This window comes from Arachis ipaensis, chromosome B2, assembly GCF_059453495.1.
Source record: "Arachis ipaensis isolate K30076 ecotype BB chromosome B2, ASM5945349v1, whole genome shotgun sequence".
Classification (NCBI taxonomy): domain Eukaryota; kingdom Viridiplantae; phylum Streptophyta; class Magnoliopsida; order Fabales; family Fabaceae; genus Arachis; species Arachis ipaensis.
The window spans coordinates 109,138,084-109,156,925 of record NC_142437.1 but is presented as its reverse complement, the minus strand read 5'-3'; the positions used below and the strand labels follow the sequence as shown (position 1 = coordinate 109,156,925).

At 41.6% G+C, this 18,842-nt stretch overlaps 3 protein-coding genes across 3 annotated transcripts; all 3 read left to right on the top strand.

The window, feature by feature from the left end:
- The first annotated feature begins 38 nt into the window (after nucleotides 1-38).
- LOC107625743 (putative envelope ADP,ATP carrier protein, chloroplastic) lies at nucleotides 39-3,824 on the top strand. The gene is made up of 10 exons (XM_016328447.3): nucleotides 39-624; nucleotides 798-854; nucleotides 1,598-1,660; nucleotides 1,770-1,826; nucleotides 1,909-1,992; nucleotides 2,132-2,200; nucleotides 2,269-2,381; nucleotides 2,472-2,641; nucleotides 3,086-3,164; nucleotides 3,418-3,824. Exons 1-10 carry the CDS (start codon nucleotides 262-264, stop codon nucleotides 3,521-3,523), a joined length of 1,161 nt encoding a protein of 386 aa, XP_016183933.1. The 5' UTR covers nucleotides 39-261; the 3' UTR covers nucleotides 3,524-3,824.
- A 6,591-nt stretch (nucleotides 3,825-10,415) lies between these two features.
- Nucleotides 10,416-11,155, top strand: LOC107627666 (uncharacterized). The gene is made up of 2 exons (XM_016330492.1): nucleotides 10,416-10,729; nucleotides 10,873-11,155. Exons 1-2 carry the CDS (start codon nucleotides 10,416-10,418, stop codon nucleotides 11,153-11,155), a joined length of 597 nt encoding a protein of 198 aa, XP_016185978.1.
- Nucleotides 11,156-11,322: 167 nt separating this feature from the next.
- LOC148575180 (uncharacterized) lies at nucleotides 11,323-13,734 on the top strand. Its single transcript, XM_088506091.1, has 4 exons — nucleotides 11,323-11,408; nucleotides 11,507-11,717; nucleotides 12,480-13,008; nucleotides 13,382-13,734. The coding sequence occupies exons 1-4, from the start codon at nucleotides 11,323-11,325 to the stop codon at nucleotides 13,732-13,734; spliced, it is 1,179 nt and encodes a 392-aa protein (XP_088362217.1).
- Nucleotides 13,735-18,842: the final 5,108 nt, after the last annotated feature.

Below are 18,842 nucleotides of genomic sequence, written 5' to 3'. Positions count from 1 at the left end.
AGAGCTTAATTATTAGACATAAACACATATATAGATGTATATGTGCACGTGTGTGTATACCTATATGGAAAATTCTAATTCTGTGATGCTGACTGCTGACACAGTTTTCAGCATGTTACGCTGTGTGTGCGTGTCAAGCTGAGAGATCGATGCGTGCTTGTGGAAGTGTGAAACGGATGTGAACGTGTCCAGCTCCGTGTGTGAGAAGCATTATGCTATTTTAGTATTTTACACCCTCAACGTTCCAACCTTTACTCTGTTATGGCAAACGACACTACCGTTGTGACGTGGCGCAAAATCCCCAGCCTCAAACTAACCTCCTTCAACAACGACGATGTCGTTTTACCTAGCCGCTCCAAACATCTCCGAAACGACGCCACACTCGCCTTTGCCGCCGGCGACGCCAATGGCAGTGGAATCAGCTGTAAATTCGCGTCCGTGTCGGTGGCAGAGACGAGATTCGACAGAGAATTCGCGCCTACGGCGTCTCAGCTCCTTAGACGCCCGCTCGCTGTGGTGGCGCTCGTTCCAAAGGATGGCGCGCTGTTTCTCGCCGGAGCTATCGCCGGCGCTGCCGCGAAGACCGTCACGGCGCCTCTCGACCGTATCAAGATCCTCATGCAGGTGCGGCACGTTCGAACTTCGCGCTTCTGATCGATGTTTCTCAATTCTTAATTCTCTCTCGCATTTTCTCTATTGACAGTTTCCGTTTTCCTTTGCATCGAGGATATTTAATTTTTCGTGAAATGACATTTTGTGTGTGGTTTTTTTAAGTCTTATGTTTATTTTTTTGACAGACGCATGGAGTGATAGCCGGTAAAGCAAGTGCAAAGAAAGCGATTAGTTTGATTGAGGTATATTCAATCCCTTGATTGTTTTTTCAACTTTTTTATATTCTTTTAGTAATTCTTTTTCTTTATTCGTTTGTTTTAAATCTGGATTCTGGAGAATCCGAATAGAGCAATGCTAGGGGGCCAGCAACTTTTGTGATTGGTAACCATCAAATATTCAAATAGCCATCAATGATGATCTAATGGTGTGTGATTGATGTGAGATTTCATCCAATAACTCACATTTTTCTGCTGGTTATATCCTGGCCAAAATTCAACAAAACTGCTGGCCCCTAGACTTTTCCATCCGAATATGCTGTTGTCGAATGGGAAGAGAAAGGAAAGTAAAAATTAAAAAAAATAAAAGGAAAGCTTTTCTTTTTCCCCATCTCTATAGGAAAACGGAAAACCCCTCATATAGTGTTATTCGTTTGTTTTTGTAGGAGTTATAAAATGATTAATATTTAATAATGACCATATGATTGTGTGACTAATTTTACGCCATTCTTTTCCTCTTGGGGTAAAGTAGAGGGAGAAATAAAGAAAGAACAACAGCTAACTTTACATTTGTTGATAAAGAATGCTTACTTATGTCACTAATTATCTATGATTTAAGACTTATATTTGAATATTATATACTAAACCATTTTTTAAGGAAAAAAAAATAGTCTTCCCAATCTCTATGCGTATATTTCCCCCCGTTATAGAGGCATTGAGCACTTTGATAAATCATAAGTTCTTGGAGCTTACATGAATATGATTTACAGGCTATAACAGTTATAGGGAAGGAAGAAGGAATTAAAGGTTATTGGAAGGGCAATCTCCCCCAGGTTTCTCTCTAGTTAGGGACAGGTTTATATTTATTTCTGTTTTTATGGTTCCTTGTAGTGTTGACTAGTGTTTTCATTTGTTTTAGTGTTTCTACTTTTAATGCTCCAGGTTATTCGGGTTATACCTTATAGTGCTGTCCAGCTTTTTGCTTATGAAACTTATAAGGTTGGTTACTTATTTTCTCTCAAGACTTTCTAATGCAAAAGATTTATTGCATAGATCTCCGTTTTTACCTTCTCATTTACAGAAAATTTTTAGTGGCAAGGATGGTAAGCTCTCTGTTCTGGGGAGACTTGCAGCTGGTGCTTTTGCTGGCATGACATCAACTTTTGTAAGTAATTCATTCTTGTTCAGTTTGCTGTTGCTTTCATGATGCTATTGTGTTTCATAGCAAGGATCAATACATATGTTCTAATAATTTCTTCAATTAATGTTGATGTATATGTCTAACTTTGTAAATATGTATGCAGGTTACTTATCCATTAGATGTCCTGAGATTACGATTAGCTGTTGAGCCTGGTTATCGAACAATGTCAGAGGTACGATCCACCTTTATAAATTTTGCAAGATCTGCCTGAGCTGATGCGACATATTGTGGCTTTTCCAGGTTGCATTGAGCATGCTAAGAGAGGAAGGGTTTGCATCTTTCTACTATGGTCTTGGACCTTCTCTTATTGGAATAGCTCCTTATATTGCAGTTAACTTCTGTGTTTTTGACTTGTGAGTTCATTAGTAATCTTTTTACCTTCTACGCAAGAGATTGGATGTTGACATTTGAATTGAAACATCTTGGCTTTCTATGGGTAACAGATTAAAGAAGTCATTGCCAGAGAAATATCAAAAAAGAACTGAAACATCTCTACTAACTGCGGTGCTTTCAGCATCTCTGGCCACACTTACATGTTATCCTCTTGACACTGTACGAAGACAGATGCAATTGAAGGGTACACCATATAAGACTGTATTAGATGCCATTTCAGGTGAATGTTGCTCTTTGTTGGTCTATAGAATCACTGCATCAGAATTTTACAATGCCAGCACATTTATGTGCACATAACGGCAATATACATGTGAAAAACTGGCTTCCTTGTTTAAGCATTGTTAGTTAATCTTGCTCTTGTTATTTGACCCATGGTATTGTTAGTTATCCAGCTGGTATAATTAATTTACTTAAATGGTTTATTGATTTCTTTATGATGCATTGATTTAATTGTTTCCTGTTTTTGTAGAATTTAGAATAATCAGTAATCACAATTTATGATTATATGACGAATTTTTCTTATCCACTGAAAAAGTATTGCCATTGTTGCTTGTGACTGTATATATAATTATACTACCCTGATGTAATTCATAAGGAGGATTCTATAAGCTTCAACACACCAGTATTTTGCAGCATTGCCATAATTATTGTTTCATTGATGCAGGTATTGTGGCACGGGATGGATTTATTGGCTTGTATCGAGGATTTGTGCCCAATGCTTTGAAAAACTTACCAAACAGCAGGTTTCTGTGATCTTCTATTTCTGGTTATGCTTTCAATCTTTATCATGTTATTGATGCTCGGTCCCTTTTCATAGATATAGTTGTATAATATCCTGTCTGAACCCAGTTTCTTCATGAAAGATTGATAGATTCCCATCACTAAGCTTATATTGCAATGATAAATAGGGTTAGTCATGGTTATGTATTTTACTTTTACAGTAGAATACTGGAATATGATTAATCACTATTGTCTCTTCTTTCTTTGTTTCTGCAGCATCAGGCTTACCACATATGACATTGTCAAAAGGCTAATTGCATCTAGTGAGAAAGAATTCCAAACAATTACAGAGGAAAACCGCAACAAACAAATGAAACAATAGTCAGTGATAGTGTGACTCAATTGTTTTGTCATTATTTTGCTGCTGAAATTTTTTGTGGTGGAACTAAGGCTCCAGCGGAATTATCCATAAGTGGAAAATGCTTTAACCAGAGTGCTAGAGTAGTGAAAAACATCTCGGCGGTAGTCAATGATTTATGTGTATCTTGGGCCTGTGAATTTTGTAGTATATAAGATTTTGTGATAGTTAAGTTGTAATGATGCTATTATATTCTTTTGCTGAATGTAGTGTTGTAATTTGTGTAAGGATTTTTTATCTGCCAAATAAAACGTTCTTTTTATAACCTGGCAACCTGCCATTACACTTCTTAGGATATCGTTAAATCAGTTTATTTAAATACAAACTGATCAACGTATTTGGATAATAGTCCAATGATATAATTGGAAATATGGCATCATCTCTGTTCTGTAGGTCGGGTACCGGATAGTTCGGGTAGATATCCTGAGTGAGGGGGGTGATCTCGTCTAGTCGTAGGCCACCGGGTTGGAGTAGGCAGGGTCCCGAGCACTTCACGTGAAAAAGGGGGGGGGGGTGTCATCTGCAAAGACATTCCGACGCTCTAGTCAGTGAGTGTGCAGGCGAAAAAGGGGGAGAATGAGGTGTGACGTACCTTGAGGGAAGGGTAGGTCCTTCCCCATATATACCGTGTCAGAGGTGGGCCCTGCAGGGACAGGCCCACCTTCTTCGAGGCCTCCCTTGCACAGCTGTGGCGAAGCTGTCAGGGACGCGTGTCAGGGACGTGTGTCCGGGTCGGAATCTGAGCGTCTCACCCCCGACCGTTCGGGTCGGGTGCTGCTCGGGTCGGGCCGGCCCTTAAACTGCTTGGGCCAGGCCGTAATAGTGCCCCCGATGCGCCAGCAATGACCGTGAGGATTGTTGGTGGCGCGTCATCTCCCTTCTCGTGTGGCGTCGTCAGGCCGGCCGTCCGTGGGGTGGACGTGCCTCTTGTGCGCGTGTCTGTTCGTTGTTGGAACGACCGTTTGTCGCCTCGTTCTTCGCGCAGGGCATTTAATGCTCATAATGGGCTGGAAAACCCCGTATGCAAAGACTATTTTGCCCCCAGGTCTTTCACGCTTCCTGGGTGGCAGTTTTAAACAGTTTTGCTTTGATATTTTCCCTTTACATTCTTGCTCCTGCTATCTCATTCTTCTTCACCCAAAAAATCCCAGAGCATCCCAGAGCTTCGTTCTAGCATCTCCGTGCATCTTTCCTTCTTCCTTCTCAGTTTTCGCAACCGATTCAGGTAATCTTTGATCCTCTCTCTTTTCTGCTTTATTGTCGTACGTTTACTGCTTGCGTTAGCTCCATGTTCTTGCTGTTTTTGTTTGATCCTTGTTGCTAGATGGCTTTCTAGTGCCAAGTAAATGCGTTAGGGGAGGGGTACCATTCCAGGGTAGGCTTTTAGGTGGCTTGCATGATAGGTATAGCTTTAGCCATGCTTGATCTTAACTGTTGAATAGGATGGACATAGTTTCTGGGTTTTTCCTGGACTCCCGACCTCATAGACTAATGGAGTGGTACCCCCACTGTAGGTATGTCTCGCGTCGTTTCCCGGGCTTCTCCTTCCGCCGCGAACTATGACCCCTACGCTTGGGTGACCTCCGATGTGAAGGACTCGCCAAATCAGATGGATCTGGAGGAGTTGACGGAGTTCCGGCAAGCCGGGTATCTGTGCGGGGGGACAAACGAGGAGGCCAATTATGACTCCTTCGTTCCTACCCCCAATGAGCGGCTGTATGAGATTAATTTTCGCTCCCCCGGGTTGCCGACTGGATTTGGTTTTACAAAGCCATGTTCACCCAGGTTGGCGTTCGCATACCGTTTTTCGACTTTCCGATGTCGCTTCTTAATCGGATATCCGTGTCGCCGTCGCAGCTTCATCCGAACAGCTGGGCTTCTATCCGCTGTTTCGAGATGGTTTGTGAATATCTCGAGCTGCAGGTGTCGGTGGATGTCTTTCTCTTCTTCTTCAACCTTACCAACCCTTCCAAACAAGGGAAAGCGAGGAAAGGGTTCCTGTCTTTCCGATCTGCCCAAGGTCGGAGGGTATTTAGCTTGTTCGAGGACTCTTATCATGGGTTCAAAGACAAATACTTCAAAGTTCGTCCCGTCAAAGGTCGCCATCCCTTTTGGTTGTCGCTAGAAGGAGAACGCCTCATTCCGACGTATTGGAGCTTCGGGGCGGGGTCTAACACCTTCATTAAGGTGAATTTTTCCTCCGAGTTTCTGACCCTAAACTTTTCCAGGTCCCCTTCGGGTTCGGGTCTGGGTTTGTCGTCAACTCTGGCATCCAGGTCGGCGAGGAATACTTCTGATGCCTCTTTAGACTTCTTTCTTAACGAGAGACTGGCGTTGTCGCAAGCGACTGCTGTTTCCAAGTCTCCCCTCACAGACCCTACTGACCCTTCTTCAGTTATGAACTTCATTACCAACATCCTTGTGCTGATGACTCCTCCTAGGTCATTGATTGTCTTTCTCCCCAGGATGATGTTGTAAGCGGTGGAGTCTCGTAGGATCACGAACTCGGCCATTATCGTTCTTCTCCCCTGGCCTTGTCCCAATGAGGTTGGTAGGGTGATTATGCCATCTGGCTTGATGAAATAGTTGCCGAGCCCCACAACGCCGTACTGGTGAGTCTGTAGGTCGGCGTCCCTTAGGCCTAAGGCATCGAACACATTGCGGAACATGATGTTCGAGTCTTCCCCCGTATTTACAAGGATTCGTTTGACGAGACCGGTTCCTACTCTAGCCGTTATGACCATGGGGGGGCTTTCTCCGACTTCGTCAAACCACTGATCTTCCGGGCCGAACGAAATGTGTGGGAGTTTCATCGTGCCTCGCGTAGAGGACAAGGAGACCACCAGGACTTTGGCGACTTTCCTTTGTGCCGACCTCGACCTAGGTGCCGCGTTCCTAGCTGTTACCACATTCACTATGGTGAGGCCCCGGTCGTCTTCCTCCAGTTCTTGGCGTCGCTTGGCTGCTCGAGTCCTGTCCTCGCCGTCCTGGTCGCGGTTCCGTCATCTCGGCTCTCTAATGAGGTGGGAGAATTCAGCTAGCTTCCCATCCCTGATCGCTTGTTCCAACGCGTCCTTCAGGTCGAAGCAATCCTGTGTTTTGTGCCCGTAGCCTTTGTGGTAGTCGCAGTAAAGGCTTCGATTTCCCCCTGTTCGTTCCTTCAGTGGTCGGGGTTTCGACAAGATCCCCTTTTCGGCGATTTGTTGATAAACTTCCATGATTGGTGCAGTGAGGGGAGTGTAATTGGTGAACTTTCCGACCCGGGGAAACAGTCTGGGTGCCTTGCTCGGACCGCCGTCCCTGGCGTGTTCCTTTTGACCTTCTCTGCCCCCGCGGTGCCGGTCTTGGTTATAGGAAGGCTGCCGTTTGTTGGCGGCCACGACTTGGCTCACTTCTTCGTCGTTGATGTACTCCTTGGCTACACATTGGATCTCCTGCATTGTCCACACCGGCTTCGTGGTGAGGTGCTTTCTGAAGTCCTCGTTCAGAAGTCCGTTTGTCAGGCACAAGCTTGCAACTGAGTCTGTCAGCCCATCTATTTCCAGGCACTCGTCGTTGAATCTGTCAAGGTATTTCCTGGTAGGCTCGTCGGGTCACTGAGTCACCCCGAGCAGATTGATTGGGTGCTTCGCTTTTGCGATCCTGGTCGTGAATTAGGCTAAGAAGGCATGGCTGATGTCCACGAAACCGGTTACCAAGCCCTGCGGGAGGTTATTGAACCACCGTATTGCAGGTCCCGCCAGGGTGACCGGGAAAGCGCGGCACCTTACCTCGTCTCCCACTCCCTCTAGGTTCATCCTGGCCTCAAAGGCCGTGAGGTGCTCCAGCGGGTCTTGCGTTCTGTCGTACCTCATGTCCGTTGGCTTGTCAAAATGTTTTGGCAGCCGAACCTCGAGTATGGAATGATGAAATGGGGTCGCTCCCATTATCACGGGTCCCCGCGTTCTCGTCGTTCTCCCTTCGTCGGCGTCCAAACGAGCGCCTTCGTGTCCGCGATCTGTAGTACGCCGCCCCTCTTGCCTGGCATAGATGATGGGGTCGTGGCGTCTTCTCGCGCATCCTCTTTCTCCCGCGCTCTCGGACTCAGCCTGGGGGCTGGCCGTGCGTCTGGAGTGGCTCCTAGAGTGAGAGCGGGAGTGGCTTTGTTCTGGGGTGTGCTGGTCGTGTTCCCTGTCTGCCAGCCGGCGTTCCAAGTCTTGCATCATGTGGCGTAGTTCTTGCATTATTCTGGCGTGGTTGTCGCCAGTTCCCCCAAAGGGGCGTCTCTCGTGAGATTGTGTTGTGTGTCTTGGAGGGGATCTTGTGCGCTGCTGGGAAGCAGTAGCGGCGTGGTCCTCTCCGGGCTCGGCCTCGCGTCCTGTTCCACCTTGGACCAGTACGAAGTCCATGGACGAGTCCCCACAGATGGCGCCAATGTTCTGTAGGTCGGGTACCGAACAGTTCGGGTAGATATCCTGAGTGAGGGGGGTGATCTCATTTGGTCGTAGGCCACCGGGTTGGAGTAGGCGGGGTCCCGAGCACTTCACGTGGAAAAGGGGGGGTCACCTGCAAAGTCACTCCGACGCTCTAGTCAGTTAGTGTGCAGGCGAAAAAGGGGGCAAATGAGGTGTGACGTACCTTGGGGGAAGGGTAGGTCCTTTCCCATATATACCGTGTCAGAGGTGGGCCCTGCAGGGACAGGCCCACCTTCTTCGAGGCCTCCCTTGCACAGCTGTGGAGAAGCTGTCAGGGACGCGTGTCAGGGATGCGTGTGCGGGTCGGAATCTGAGCGTCTCACCCCCCAACTATTCGGGTCGGGTGTTGCTCGGGTCGGGCCGGCCCGTAAACTGCTTGGGCCAGGCCGTAACAATCTCAATAAGAAATGCAGCGCAATTATCATAATTTTTCCATTAGTGATGTAACAAGCCTACTTGAACAAGATTACCGATTTTGTCATTGGAATAAAATTACATTGACAATCAGGATACATTCAATTGAAAAGTTAAGATAGATGGTCATAAAAATGGGTGGGTAGCTTTGAAGATCATCTTCATGGTTCTCACATTTTCCTAGATGTGCAGAAGACATCTCAATGACTTTCCGGTGGTCAAAAGATCAAAGGCTTTGTTTATGTCCTCAAAGGCAAGCTCATGAGTGATAAAATCATCCAACTTCACCACCTAAAAAGTAGAGTGTCATAAACTTTCTTTATAAGCGAAGAACTATCTTTTAGACTGTTATATTTTGTTTTAGGCTATGTATATATGTTTATAGAATTTTCGCATGTATATTTTGTATTTTGTCCCTCCTAAAAATTGACTTGGAGAAAGAGGTGTTTCTTCTGTAGTTTGAGTTTTATTTTGGGTTGTATATATATATATATATACTCTGGCCGGTCTTAGCTTCGCAGGTAGAGTCTGGAGTTTGATATCTATATTTTGGAACTCTGATCTGTGTATTATGTCTTTAGCCTTCTTTAATCTTGCCTATCCGTTTTACGCTTATTCGTACAAGTGTGACATAATTTTCTGTTTTTTTTTTTTCATTTTTGTTTAACTTATTTTTTCAAGGCTCCTAATTATAAAATTCTTTTCAACTATATGTATATATTTTCTTTTAGAGGTCGTAATATCTCGCCACCTCTACTTTGCAACTTCAGCGTAAGGCTTTGTGTGGTAGGGTATTACATTATGATATCAGAGCAGTTTGTTCTTGTAGAGCCTGAGGGACAGACTTACTATGCTTCTGAGCATACTCTTGGTGTATGTATATGCTAATTAGGATATCTAATTGATATATGTGGCATATTCGTTTATGAGCATGCATTTGGGAGTTTGAAGCATTAGACTTGAGATATTGATACCGATCACATTGATATCACTTGTTTGGTGTGAAGAAGAACCAAATAATGACTCGTGGACGCGGACGCAGTCGAGGCAGAGGTCGGAATAGTAATGTGAAATCTGAAACAACTATGAATAATCCCGTGGACTTTACAAACGCTTTGGAGAACATGGTGGCTGCTATGCAGGCAACGGATGAGGCCCTTGGTCAGCAAGTTAATAACGAAACCAGAGGTAACGGTGAAAATGGGCCGATGACCTTAGCAACTTTTTCGAAGATAAACCCACCAACTTTTAGAGGAACCACAAATCCAACAGAGGCTGATAATTGGTTTCAGGCAATGGAATGAGCTTTGCGAGCGCAATAAGTACCTGAAGATCAGTGTGTTGAGTTTTTTACTTATCAGCTGATGGGTGAAGCTCAGTATTGGTGGCAGGGGACCCGACGCCTTCTGCAACGAGATAATGTTGCAATCCCTTGGGATGTATTCCAATCCGAATTTTATAAAAACTATTTTCCAAACTCAGTAAGGATGGCAAAGGAGCTTGAGTTGCTACAACTGAAGCAGGGTCCTATGTCAGTGGCAGAGTACACCAATTAGTTTGAAGAATTATATCAATTTTCTAGGATTTGTCAGAGACCGGGGGATTTTGAAGAATGAAAATGCATAAAATATGAAGGTGGTCTACGAAGTGACATCCTGAGTACAGTGAGCTCAATGGAGATCAGAGTTTTCTCTGAACTGGTAAAGAAAAGTCGAGTTGCTGAGGATTGTGCGAGAAAGGCAGCATTGTACAAGGGTGATTACCAAAATTTTGTTAGGAGAGATCAGGGGAGGAACTTTGCGCCTAGAGGATAGAATTTCAAGCAAAGCGGTTATGTCCCACAATAACATCTGGGTCAGAATAATTTCTGGAGATTCAATAATAACAACCAAGGAAGAGGTAAAGGAAAACAGATTCAGTATCCTCCCAACAACTTGACATGTAAGAGATGTGGGGCGTATCATCCGAACACCCCATGCAGAGCTGGAATGGGTGTATGCTACTACTGTGGTGGACCCAGACATCTTTCCTGGAATTGTCTAGAGAGGAAGAGGCAGGAAACTGAGGGAGTTCAGCAGCAGGGATGTGTATTTACCATGTCGGCGGATGGTGTTGAGAGGTCAGACACTCTGATCCGAGATAATTGTGAAATGGCTGGTAAAACTTTAATTGCCTTATTTGATACTGGAGCATCACACTCATTTATAGCATTCGAGAAAGCCAGTGAGTTAGGGTTGAAAATAGTTATGTTGGCCTACGACTTAGAAGTGGATACTGCTATCTCTGAAGCTATTGTGACTAGGTTAGGCTACCAACAAGTTTATTTCGAATTAAACAATGAACCTTTGTTCATGATTTAATTCGTCTGCCAATGACTGGCCTCGATCTCATTCTGGGATTGGATTGATTATCAAAGAATCATGTTCTGCTCGATTATTCTAAAAGATCACTGCAGTTTATGTCGAAAGGTTCAGAAGGACAAGTGGTGGCGAATGGATATTACTTAAATTCTCTCATGGTGAATTGTAGTGAAAGTGAGTGTTCGGGATTCATACTATTGGCTACCAGTGTGTCGGAGGACGAAAAAATTTTGAATCAGATTCCAGTTGTAAATGAATTTCTAGAAGTATTCCTTGAAGGCATAACTGAATTTCCTCCTTCCCAAAAAATCGAGTTTGCGATTGAGCTGGTTCCTAGAGCAGGACTAATTTCAATTGCACCTTACTGAATGTCACCTTTGGAGCTGGCTGAGCTTAAGGCTTAGCTACAGGAGTTAATGAGTAAGAACTTCAATCGTCCGAGCGTTCTCCATGGGGAGCACCGGTGTTGTTCGTGAAAAACAAGGATGAAAGTATGTGACTGTGCGTAGATTACCAGTAATTAAACAATGTAACCATGAAGAAAAAATATCCATTGCCGAGAATTGACGATCTGATGGACCAATTGCAAGGAGCCAGTATCTTTTTCAAGATTGACTTAAGGTCTAGTCATCACCAGATAAGAGTGAGAGATAAAGATATCCCGAAACTGCTTTCAGAATTCGATATGGTCACTATGAATACACTGTGATGTCATTTAGGTTAACCAATGCCCCAGATGTGTTCATTGACTATATGAACCGGATATTTCGTCCTTTCCTGGATGGATTCGTCATTGTCTTCAGTGATGATATTTTAATCTACTCTAAGACTAAGAAGGAGCACACAGAACACTTGCGGATCGTGCTGCAGATTCTGAAAAAGAGAAAGTTGTACACTAAAATTTCTAAATGTGAGTTTCGGAAGAATGAGGTAAAATTTCTGGGTCACGTAGTGACTAAGTAGGGAATAGAGGTGGATCCTTCTAAGGTTGAGGCAGTAATGGATTGGGGATGACCTACATCAGTGACAGAGATTAGAAGTTTCTTAGGTTTGACAGGATATTATCGGAGGTTTATCAAGGGCTTATCACAAATTGCATTGCCTTTGACAAAGTTAACTCGAAAGGATGCGCCATTTGTCTGGACATCAGAATGTGAGGAGAGCTTTCAAGATTTGAAGCAGAAACTGACTACAGCGCCTGTGCTTGTGTTACCTAAACCTAATGAGCCTTTTGAAGTGTATTGAGATGCTTTGTTGAAAGGTCTAGGGTGTGTGTTGATGCAACACCGGAGCGTGGTAGCTTATGCATTGCGTCAGCTGAGACCTCATGAGATGAATTACCCAACTCATGACTTGGAATTGGTGGCAGTTGTATTTGCATTGAAGATTTAGAGGCATTACTTGTACGGAGTGAAGTTTCAAGTCTTCTCTGATCACAAGAGTCTCAAGTATCTCTTTGATCAGAAGGAGCTCAACATGCAGCAATGAAGGTGGATGAAGTTGCTAAAGGATTATGACTTTGAGTTAAGTTGCCACCCAGGGAAGGCGAACCTTGTAGCGGATGCCTTGAGTCAGAAGTTATTGACAGTCGCTTGGATGATGATTAAGGAAGAGGAGTTGGTGAACAAGTTTGGGGATTTGAGACTGGGTGTCGGAGAGTTTAATGGGAGTATATGCCTGAACAAACTGTAGATCTCTAGTGACTTCAAGTCCAAAATTTTAAAAGCTCAACAAGACGATCAGAAGTTACAAAAGGTGTTGCTAGCAATCAAGATGGGAAAGCAATGGGAAGTTTTGTGGGATGGAGATGGAATATGGAGGTATAAGGGTAGGATTTGCGTGCCAAATATTGGAAATTTGCGGCAAGATATCTTAAAGGAGGCGCATAAAAGCGGATTCTCTATCCACCCGGAAAGTACCAAGATATACCATGATCTGAAGATGATGTTTTGGTGGCCAGGAATGAAGAATGATGTGACGTTGCATGTTTCAAAATATTTGACTTGTCAGAAAGTAAAGATTGAACACCAGAGACCATCCAGAACATTACAACCTTTAGAAATTTTGCAACGGAAATGGAAAAGTATCGCAATGGACTTTGTGTCTAGAATGCCGAGGACTCTGACAGAATTTGACGCAATATGGGTGATTGTGGATCGGTTGACAAAGTCTGCACACTTTTTGCCTATCCGAATGAGTTATACCTTAGAGGAGTTATCCCGTCTGTATATCAATAAAATTGTAATACTACATGGTGTGCCTAAAACCATAGTTTTTTTAATAAAGATCCTCGTTTCACTTCAAGATTCTGGGGAGCATTTCAGAAAGCGTTTGGAACTCAATTGAGTTTAAGTACCGCGTACCATCCTTAAACCGATGACCAATCGGAAAGGACAATTCAAACCCTAGAGGATATGTTGAGGGCTTGCATTTTAGACCAACCGGCGAGTTGGGATCGGTATATGCTGCTAGTGGAGTTTACGTATAATAACAATTACTATGTGAGCATCAGAATAGCTCCATATGAGGCTCTGTATGGGAGAAAGTGCCAATCTCCACTATGCTAGTATGAAGCTGGGGAAAAAGTTTGTTAGGGTCTGAGTTAGTAGCTGAAATCGCCGAACAGATTAAGAAAATCCGAAACCGAATACTTACCGCTCAGAGTCGCCAGAAAAGCTACGCTGATCAGAGACGGAAACCGTTAGAATTTGATGAAGGAGATCATGTATTCCTAAGAGTTACTTCAACAACAGGAGTAGGTAGAGTGCTCAAAGCAAAGAAATTAAATTCTCGTTATATCAGTCCGTTTCAGATCCTGAAGAGAATTGGGCCGGTGGCGTTTCGGATAGCTCTACCACCGCATCTTTCAAACCTACACGACGTGTTTCACATGTCACAGCTTTGGAAATACACTTCTAATGTTAGCCACATTTTAGAACCTAAATAAGTTCATTGAAAGAGGATCTGACGCTTCAAGTGACTCCGATTCGAATTGACGATACTAGTATTAAGCGATTACGCAGAAAGGAAGTCTCGTTATTAAAATTTGCTTGGAGTCGAGCTGGAATTGAGGAACACATTTAGAAACTTGAGTCAGAAATGAGAAAAGACTACCCGCACCTATTTTCAGGTAACTAAATATGAATTTTGGGGACAAAATTCTTAATTAGGTGGGTAGGATGTAAACTCTACGAAATTAATAAATAATTAGTCAATAAATTAATTATTATTAAAAAAAATTAAGAAAAATCAATTTGTATAATTTAGAGGAGTAGAAATATTAAAAATATGAGTTTTGACACTAATTTTACAAATTTTCGCCCAAAAAGGGCCAACGAACCAAACCAGTTGGACCGGACCCAAATCGGGCCCAAAGTCCAACCTATAAAACACCCAAAATGAACCTTCTTCTTTTTTCATTCCTGCTGATATGTAGAAGAAGGGAGAGTTACGTTAAATCCCTAATCCTAACGTCTCCAAAAATTCAATCGTCCATAACTTTCAATCCGGAGCTCCGATTGACAAGCCGTCAGTGGCCACGTGTTCGTCTCAGAATTCTCTTCAATTATATCTAAACAAAGTGGTAAAAAATTTGTGTTTATTACTTAGTTCTTCCTCTCCTAAATTTCGTGGGTTTTGAGTTTAGGTATTGAGTAATTGAATAATTTTGATGGTTTAGGTGAATTTTAGTAGTGGATTTTTGTCCAATTGATCTGTAAGTAAGGTAAAAAAAACTATTAAACCCTTGTGAATTATTGAATTAGTGAACCCTATGATGATTATAGTGATATTGTGTGAATTAGATTATGTTCTTGTTGATTTGGAGTTTAATTGGATAGTTTGGAACGAAATACAGGTGATTAAGCTTGAGGAATTGACGTTTGGAAGTTTGGAGCTTGTCAAAGGAGATGTTTTTTAGGTGTTTCGAGTATAGGGAGGAATCGGCCAAGGTATGATTTTGGTTTCTCGTAGTTACTGTTTAATGTCACGTGGAAACCTAGGCTAGAAGACCTTAAGATAGGAATGAACTAAATGAATTATTGATGGATTATGTATATGGTATATGATGTATGGTTCGGTTTTTGTAAATAATTTGTTATTGGAGTTGGTTGGTTTTGAGAAAATATTTAATATTAGAATTGGTTTAATTTTTGAAATAATTTAATACTAGAAATGATTTGAATGACTAAGAGGTGTTTGGTTTGATGGTTGGGACCCTTAAAGGGTGGTAGAAGTTTGAGTTTTAGAGGAGATACTGCCGCAATTTCTATAAGAATTGGAGTTTTGATTTGAAGTGTTATTTTAAAAAGAAAAAGATTATTATGTGGCTTGTATATTTGAGACTATTTATTGACCCTCTGTCGCAATATGTAACCGGGCACTTTAACTCCCCGGGTTCCTCCATGGGCATATATATATATATAATATTATATGATATTTGAGTTTGGAGTTTGACTACATGGAATATTATTGAGTTTGGAGTTTGACTCCATGGATATTATTTTTGAGCTTGGGGATACGCGCACAAAGGGACTGCCCAATAGTTCACTACCAGGACATGTCGGGTTGACTATATAACCAATAGATGATACTCATTAGCCATAGGACAGACATACATCATGTGCATCTATATGTTTTTCTTGGGTGTGCATTATTTTTGTTTGCTTAACTGCTTAACTATGCTTATCTGCTACTTGTTCTATTTGCTATAGTTGCACTTCTATCCATGTTTTTCTTGCTTGAATTGTATGTGTATGTTTTCTGAGAGACCCCTCTTGGCGGAGGTGTGGGGGGAGGGGGGATTGTTCCATCGGTGATTTGGAGGATTGGAGGAGACAAAAAGTGAAGTGTTAGGTTAAAGTTAGATTTAGAACTTGAATACCTTAGATAACTTACTTAATTTCTGGTTTAGTTGAATCTTTAAGCTGAAATCTGAGTGTCGGAGTTCTAGGAATGCCTCTGGCTTTCTCGGGACCTTTTATATTAATCATGTGGGCACCTTTACCATGTTGAGAACCCCCGATTCTCATTCCATACATATCTCTGTTGTTTTTCATATGCAGGTCGAGAGGTACCTCGTTGAGCATCTAGAGACCTTCCTTACAAGTGAAAAACTGTCTTTTGGGCTGTTATATTTTATTTTAGGCTATATATATATATATATATATATATATATATATATATATATATATATATATATGTTTATAGAATCTCCGCATGTATATTTTGTATTTTGTCCCTCTTAGAAATTGACTTGGAGAAATATGTGTTTATTCTGTAGTTTGAGTTTTATTTTGGGTTGTATATATATATATATATATATATATATATATATATATATACTCTGGCCGGCCTTAGCTTCACAGGTCGAGTCTGGAGCTTGATATCTGTGTTTTGAAACTCTTATATGTGTATTATGTTTTTAGCCTTCTTTTGATCTTGCCAATCCGTTTTACGCTTATTCGTACTAGTGTGACATGATTTTCTATTTTTTTGTTTTTGCTTAACTTCTTTTTCAAGGCTCCTAATTATAAATTTTTTTAAACTATATTTAATGGCGTTTTTGCCTTCAGATATAAGCAAGATTTAGATCCCAGAATTAGTTATCGTTGGATTTTATGTTCTGCCACTAAATCTGACGGTAATCAGTGGCGCGAAATCTTATTTTAGTAGCGTCAACTTTACCCACAGATATCAGTTTAGTAAAACGCTGCGTTTAGGCAATGTACCGGCGGAAATTTCTACTGGTAAATTCGAAAGTAAAATTGGGATAATATTCAAACGCAAACCCCCTTCCCTCACTTCTGCGAACTCACTATGTCTTCTCTCTCTCTCCTCTCGTCTTTGCTCTTTGGCCCTGAAGTTGCTGCCGTCACCACCACGTGGAACCTCCGCTGTCATCGCCGTTGGCGATGGTCATGTTGTCGCTGTACTGCCACCTCCTATCACCACCATGCCTCTACCATCCTACAGCCACCATCAAAGGTAATTTTGGCATAATTTTTTTAGTTTTTCATATTTTTTGTGAGTTTAGGATTTTGTTAAGTAGCTTATCAAATTATTGATTAAATTAGTGTAATGAAGTTTATGATTAGAATTTGGTATAATTTTTTTATTTTGTTTCAGATTTTTCTGTGAGTTTAGAATTTTATTAGGTATTTTATCAAATTATTGATTAAATTACTGTAATGAATTTTGTGATTAGGATTTCGTATATTAATTTAATGTAGATAGAAATTAAATTAAGTTAAAGTCGGTTAAGTAGGGTGAGATTAAGAGTGCTCGAGCTGTTGGAAGACTTTGTTTAGTTTGTTGAATTAGTTTCACCATGTGAATTAATAAGTTGTCTTTTTTATTAGGACGGTGCTATTTCTCTGAGATCAATTGGAGTTCGCTTCTTCCGTATTCTATGCATCCATGTTCCAGATAGGTTTTCTATCTCTAAATATAATCAATTGTTTAAGTTTTAAGCCGGACTTACTTTCCTTAGGATAGCATTTTAGGGCAGAAGTAGGAGAAGGTTGCGTAGAGGCGTCTTCTCGAAACCCTTGTTTGCTAAAAAATTGTGGAGTTATATAAGAGGTTGCCATTAAAATGGTTAGAATTTGATGTGTTATTGAATTCGTGTTTGTTCTAATTTATGCCTGCAACTATTTTCTCTGTGAAAGCTGTTAAATTTATTTGTGAATGTCTCTGAATTAGGGGAAGTTCTGCCAAAATTTTGTTTAAATTGTTTAAAACATGGTTGGTTTGTGAGAAAACGATAATCGGATTTAGTTCGAGATTCTAATTATAGGAGACACCTGCCAAATTTTCTAAAAATTTTAATAAGTTGTGTTGTTAGATGAATTCTAGGATGTTTGTTGCAAGATGATTCTAAGTCATCGTCTGTGGATGTATGATAGAGACAACAATGGATGAGGAGGTTTAAAACCTGAATTCTTTGAGGGAGTTGACTCGTTTGTTGCATATGTCTTCAATATAGAACCGTTTAGCTCTCAAGGGGTATCTAAGTGTCCGTGCTATAAGTGTTAGCTGACTAAGTGGTTAGGACCTTTGGATATAACACTTCACATTTACCGTAATGGGTTCAATGATGAGTATTGGATGTGGACAAAATACGGAGAAGTGGATGAGCAGGAAATTAACCAATCTGCCTCGATTTTCTATATTGCTGGGAGTCGATCAACGAGGGTTCGGCGGGTAGTTAGAGAACCAAACATGGAAGAAATGAATTGGGAGGGTAACCAAGAGAGATACAACGAGATGGTGTTTGATGCAATAGGTGTTACTGATATGGAAGATGCTGAACAAGAGCCTAACCCAGAGGCAAAGAGCTTTTATCATCTGTTAGAATTTGCCGTGAAATCCGTGTATGAGGGGTTTATTCATTCGAAATTGTCTCTATATGTTAGAATAATGAATATTAAGTCTAAATCAAATCACACCTGAGAATCTTTTGATAAGTGATCCATCCTTTACAACGAATTATACCTGTCGAGACTAGTGGCATCCCTTGGAGTCATTACAAAGCAAAGAAATTAGTTTTGAAATTGAGTCTTAATTCAGTGAAAATCGATTGTTATTTGAGTGGTTGTATGCTGTATTACAAGGAGGACATAGATTTAACTGCTTGTAGATTTTGTGATGCATCGAGATTTCAAGTTGAGAGAGACAAATTGGTAAACGACGGTTAAATAAAATTCCAAACAAACGGATGCACTACTTGCCCTTAATCCCTAGGCTAAAACAATTGTATGCATTGATAAGTTTGGCCCCTCACATGACCTGGCATAGTAATAACAAGAGAAATAATAGTTTTATGATGCACCCGTCATATGGAGATGCTTGGAAGCACTTTGATAGGGTCCACCCTACATTTACGAGCGAGCTCAGAAATGTTAGATTAGCTTTGTGCTCTAACATGTTTGCACCAAATTCTAATTTCGATAACGCGTACTCTTGTTAGTTTGTAGTGGTAACTCCTTATAACCTACCTTCTGAAATGTGCATGAAGGACCCATACATATTTCTAACTTATATCATACCTAGTCC

Excerpts from the sequence above, each read along its gene's own strand:
- LOC107625743 (XM_016328447.3), top strand. The coding sequence starts at position 262 with ATGGCAAACGACACTACCGTTGTGACGTGGCGCAAAATCCCCAGCCTC. Across the intron at positions 2,642-3,085 it reads TGTATTAGATGCCATTTCAG|GTATTGTGGCACGGGATGGA; the intron begins GTGAATGTTGCT and ends TCATTGATGCAG. Across the intron at positions 3,165-3,417 it reads AAAAACTTACCAAACAGCAG|CATCAGGCTTACCACATATG; the intron begins GTTTCTGTGATC and ends TTGTTTCTGCAG.
- LOC107627666 (XM_016330492.1), top strand. The coding sequence starts at position 10,416 with ATGGGTGTATGCTACTACTGTGGTGGACCCAGACATCTTTCCTGGAAT. Across the intron at positions 10,730-10,872 it reads TCTGAAGCTATTGTGACTAG|ATCACTGCAGTTTATGTCGA; the intron begins GTTAGGCTACCA and ends TTATTCTAAAAG.
- LOC148575180 (XM_088506091.1), top strand. The coding sequence starts at position 11,323 with ATGAAGAAAAAATATCCATTGCCGAGAATTGACGATCTGATGGACCAA. Across the intron at positions 11,718-12,479 it reads GTGAGTTTCGGAAGAATGAG|ATCTCTAGTGACTTCAAGTC; the intron begins GTAAAATTTCTG and ends AACAAACTGTAG. Across the intron at positions 13,009-13,381 it reads TACCTTAGAGGAGTTATCCC|GGTCTGAGTTAGTAGCTGAA; the intron begins GTCTGTATATCA and ends AAAGTTTGTTAG.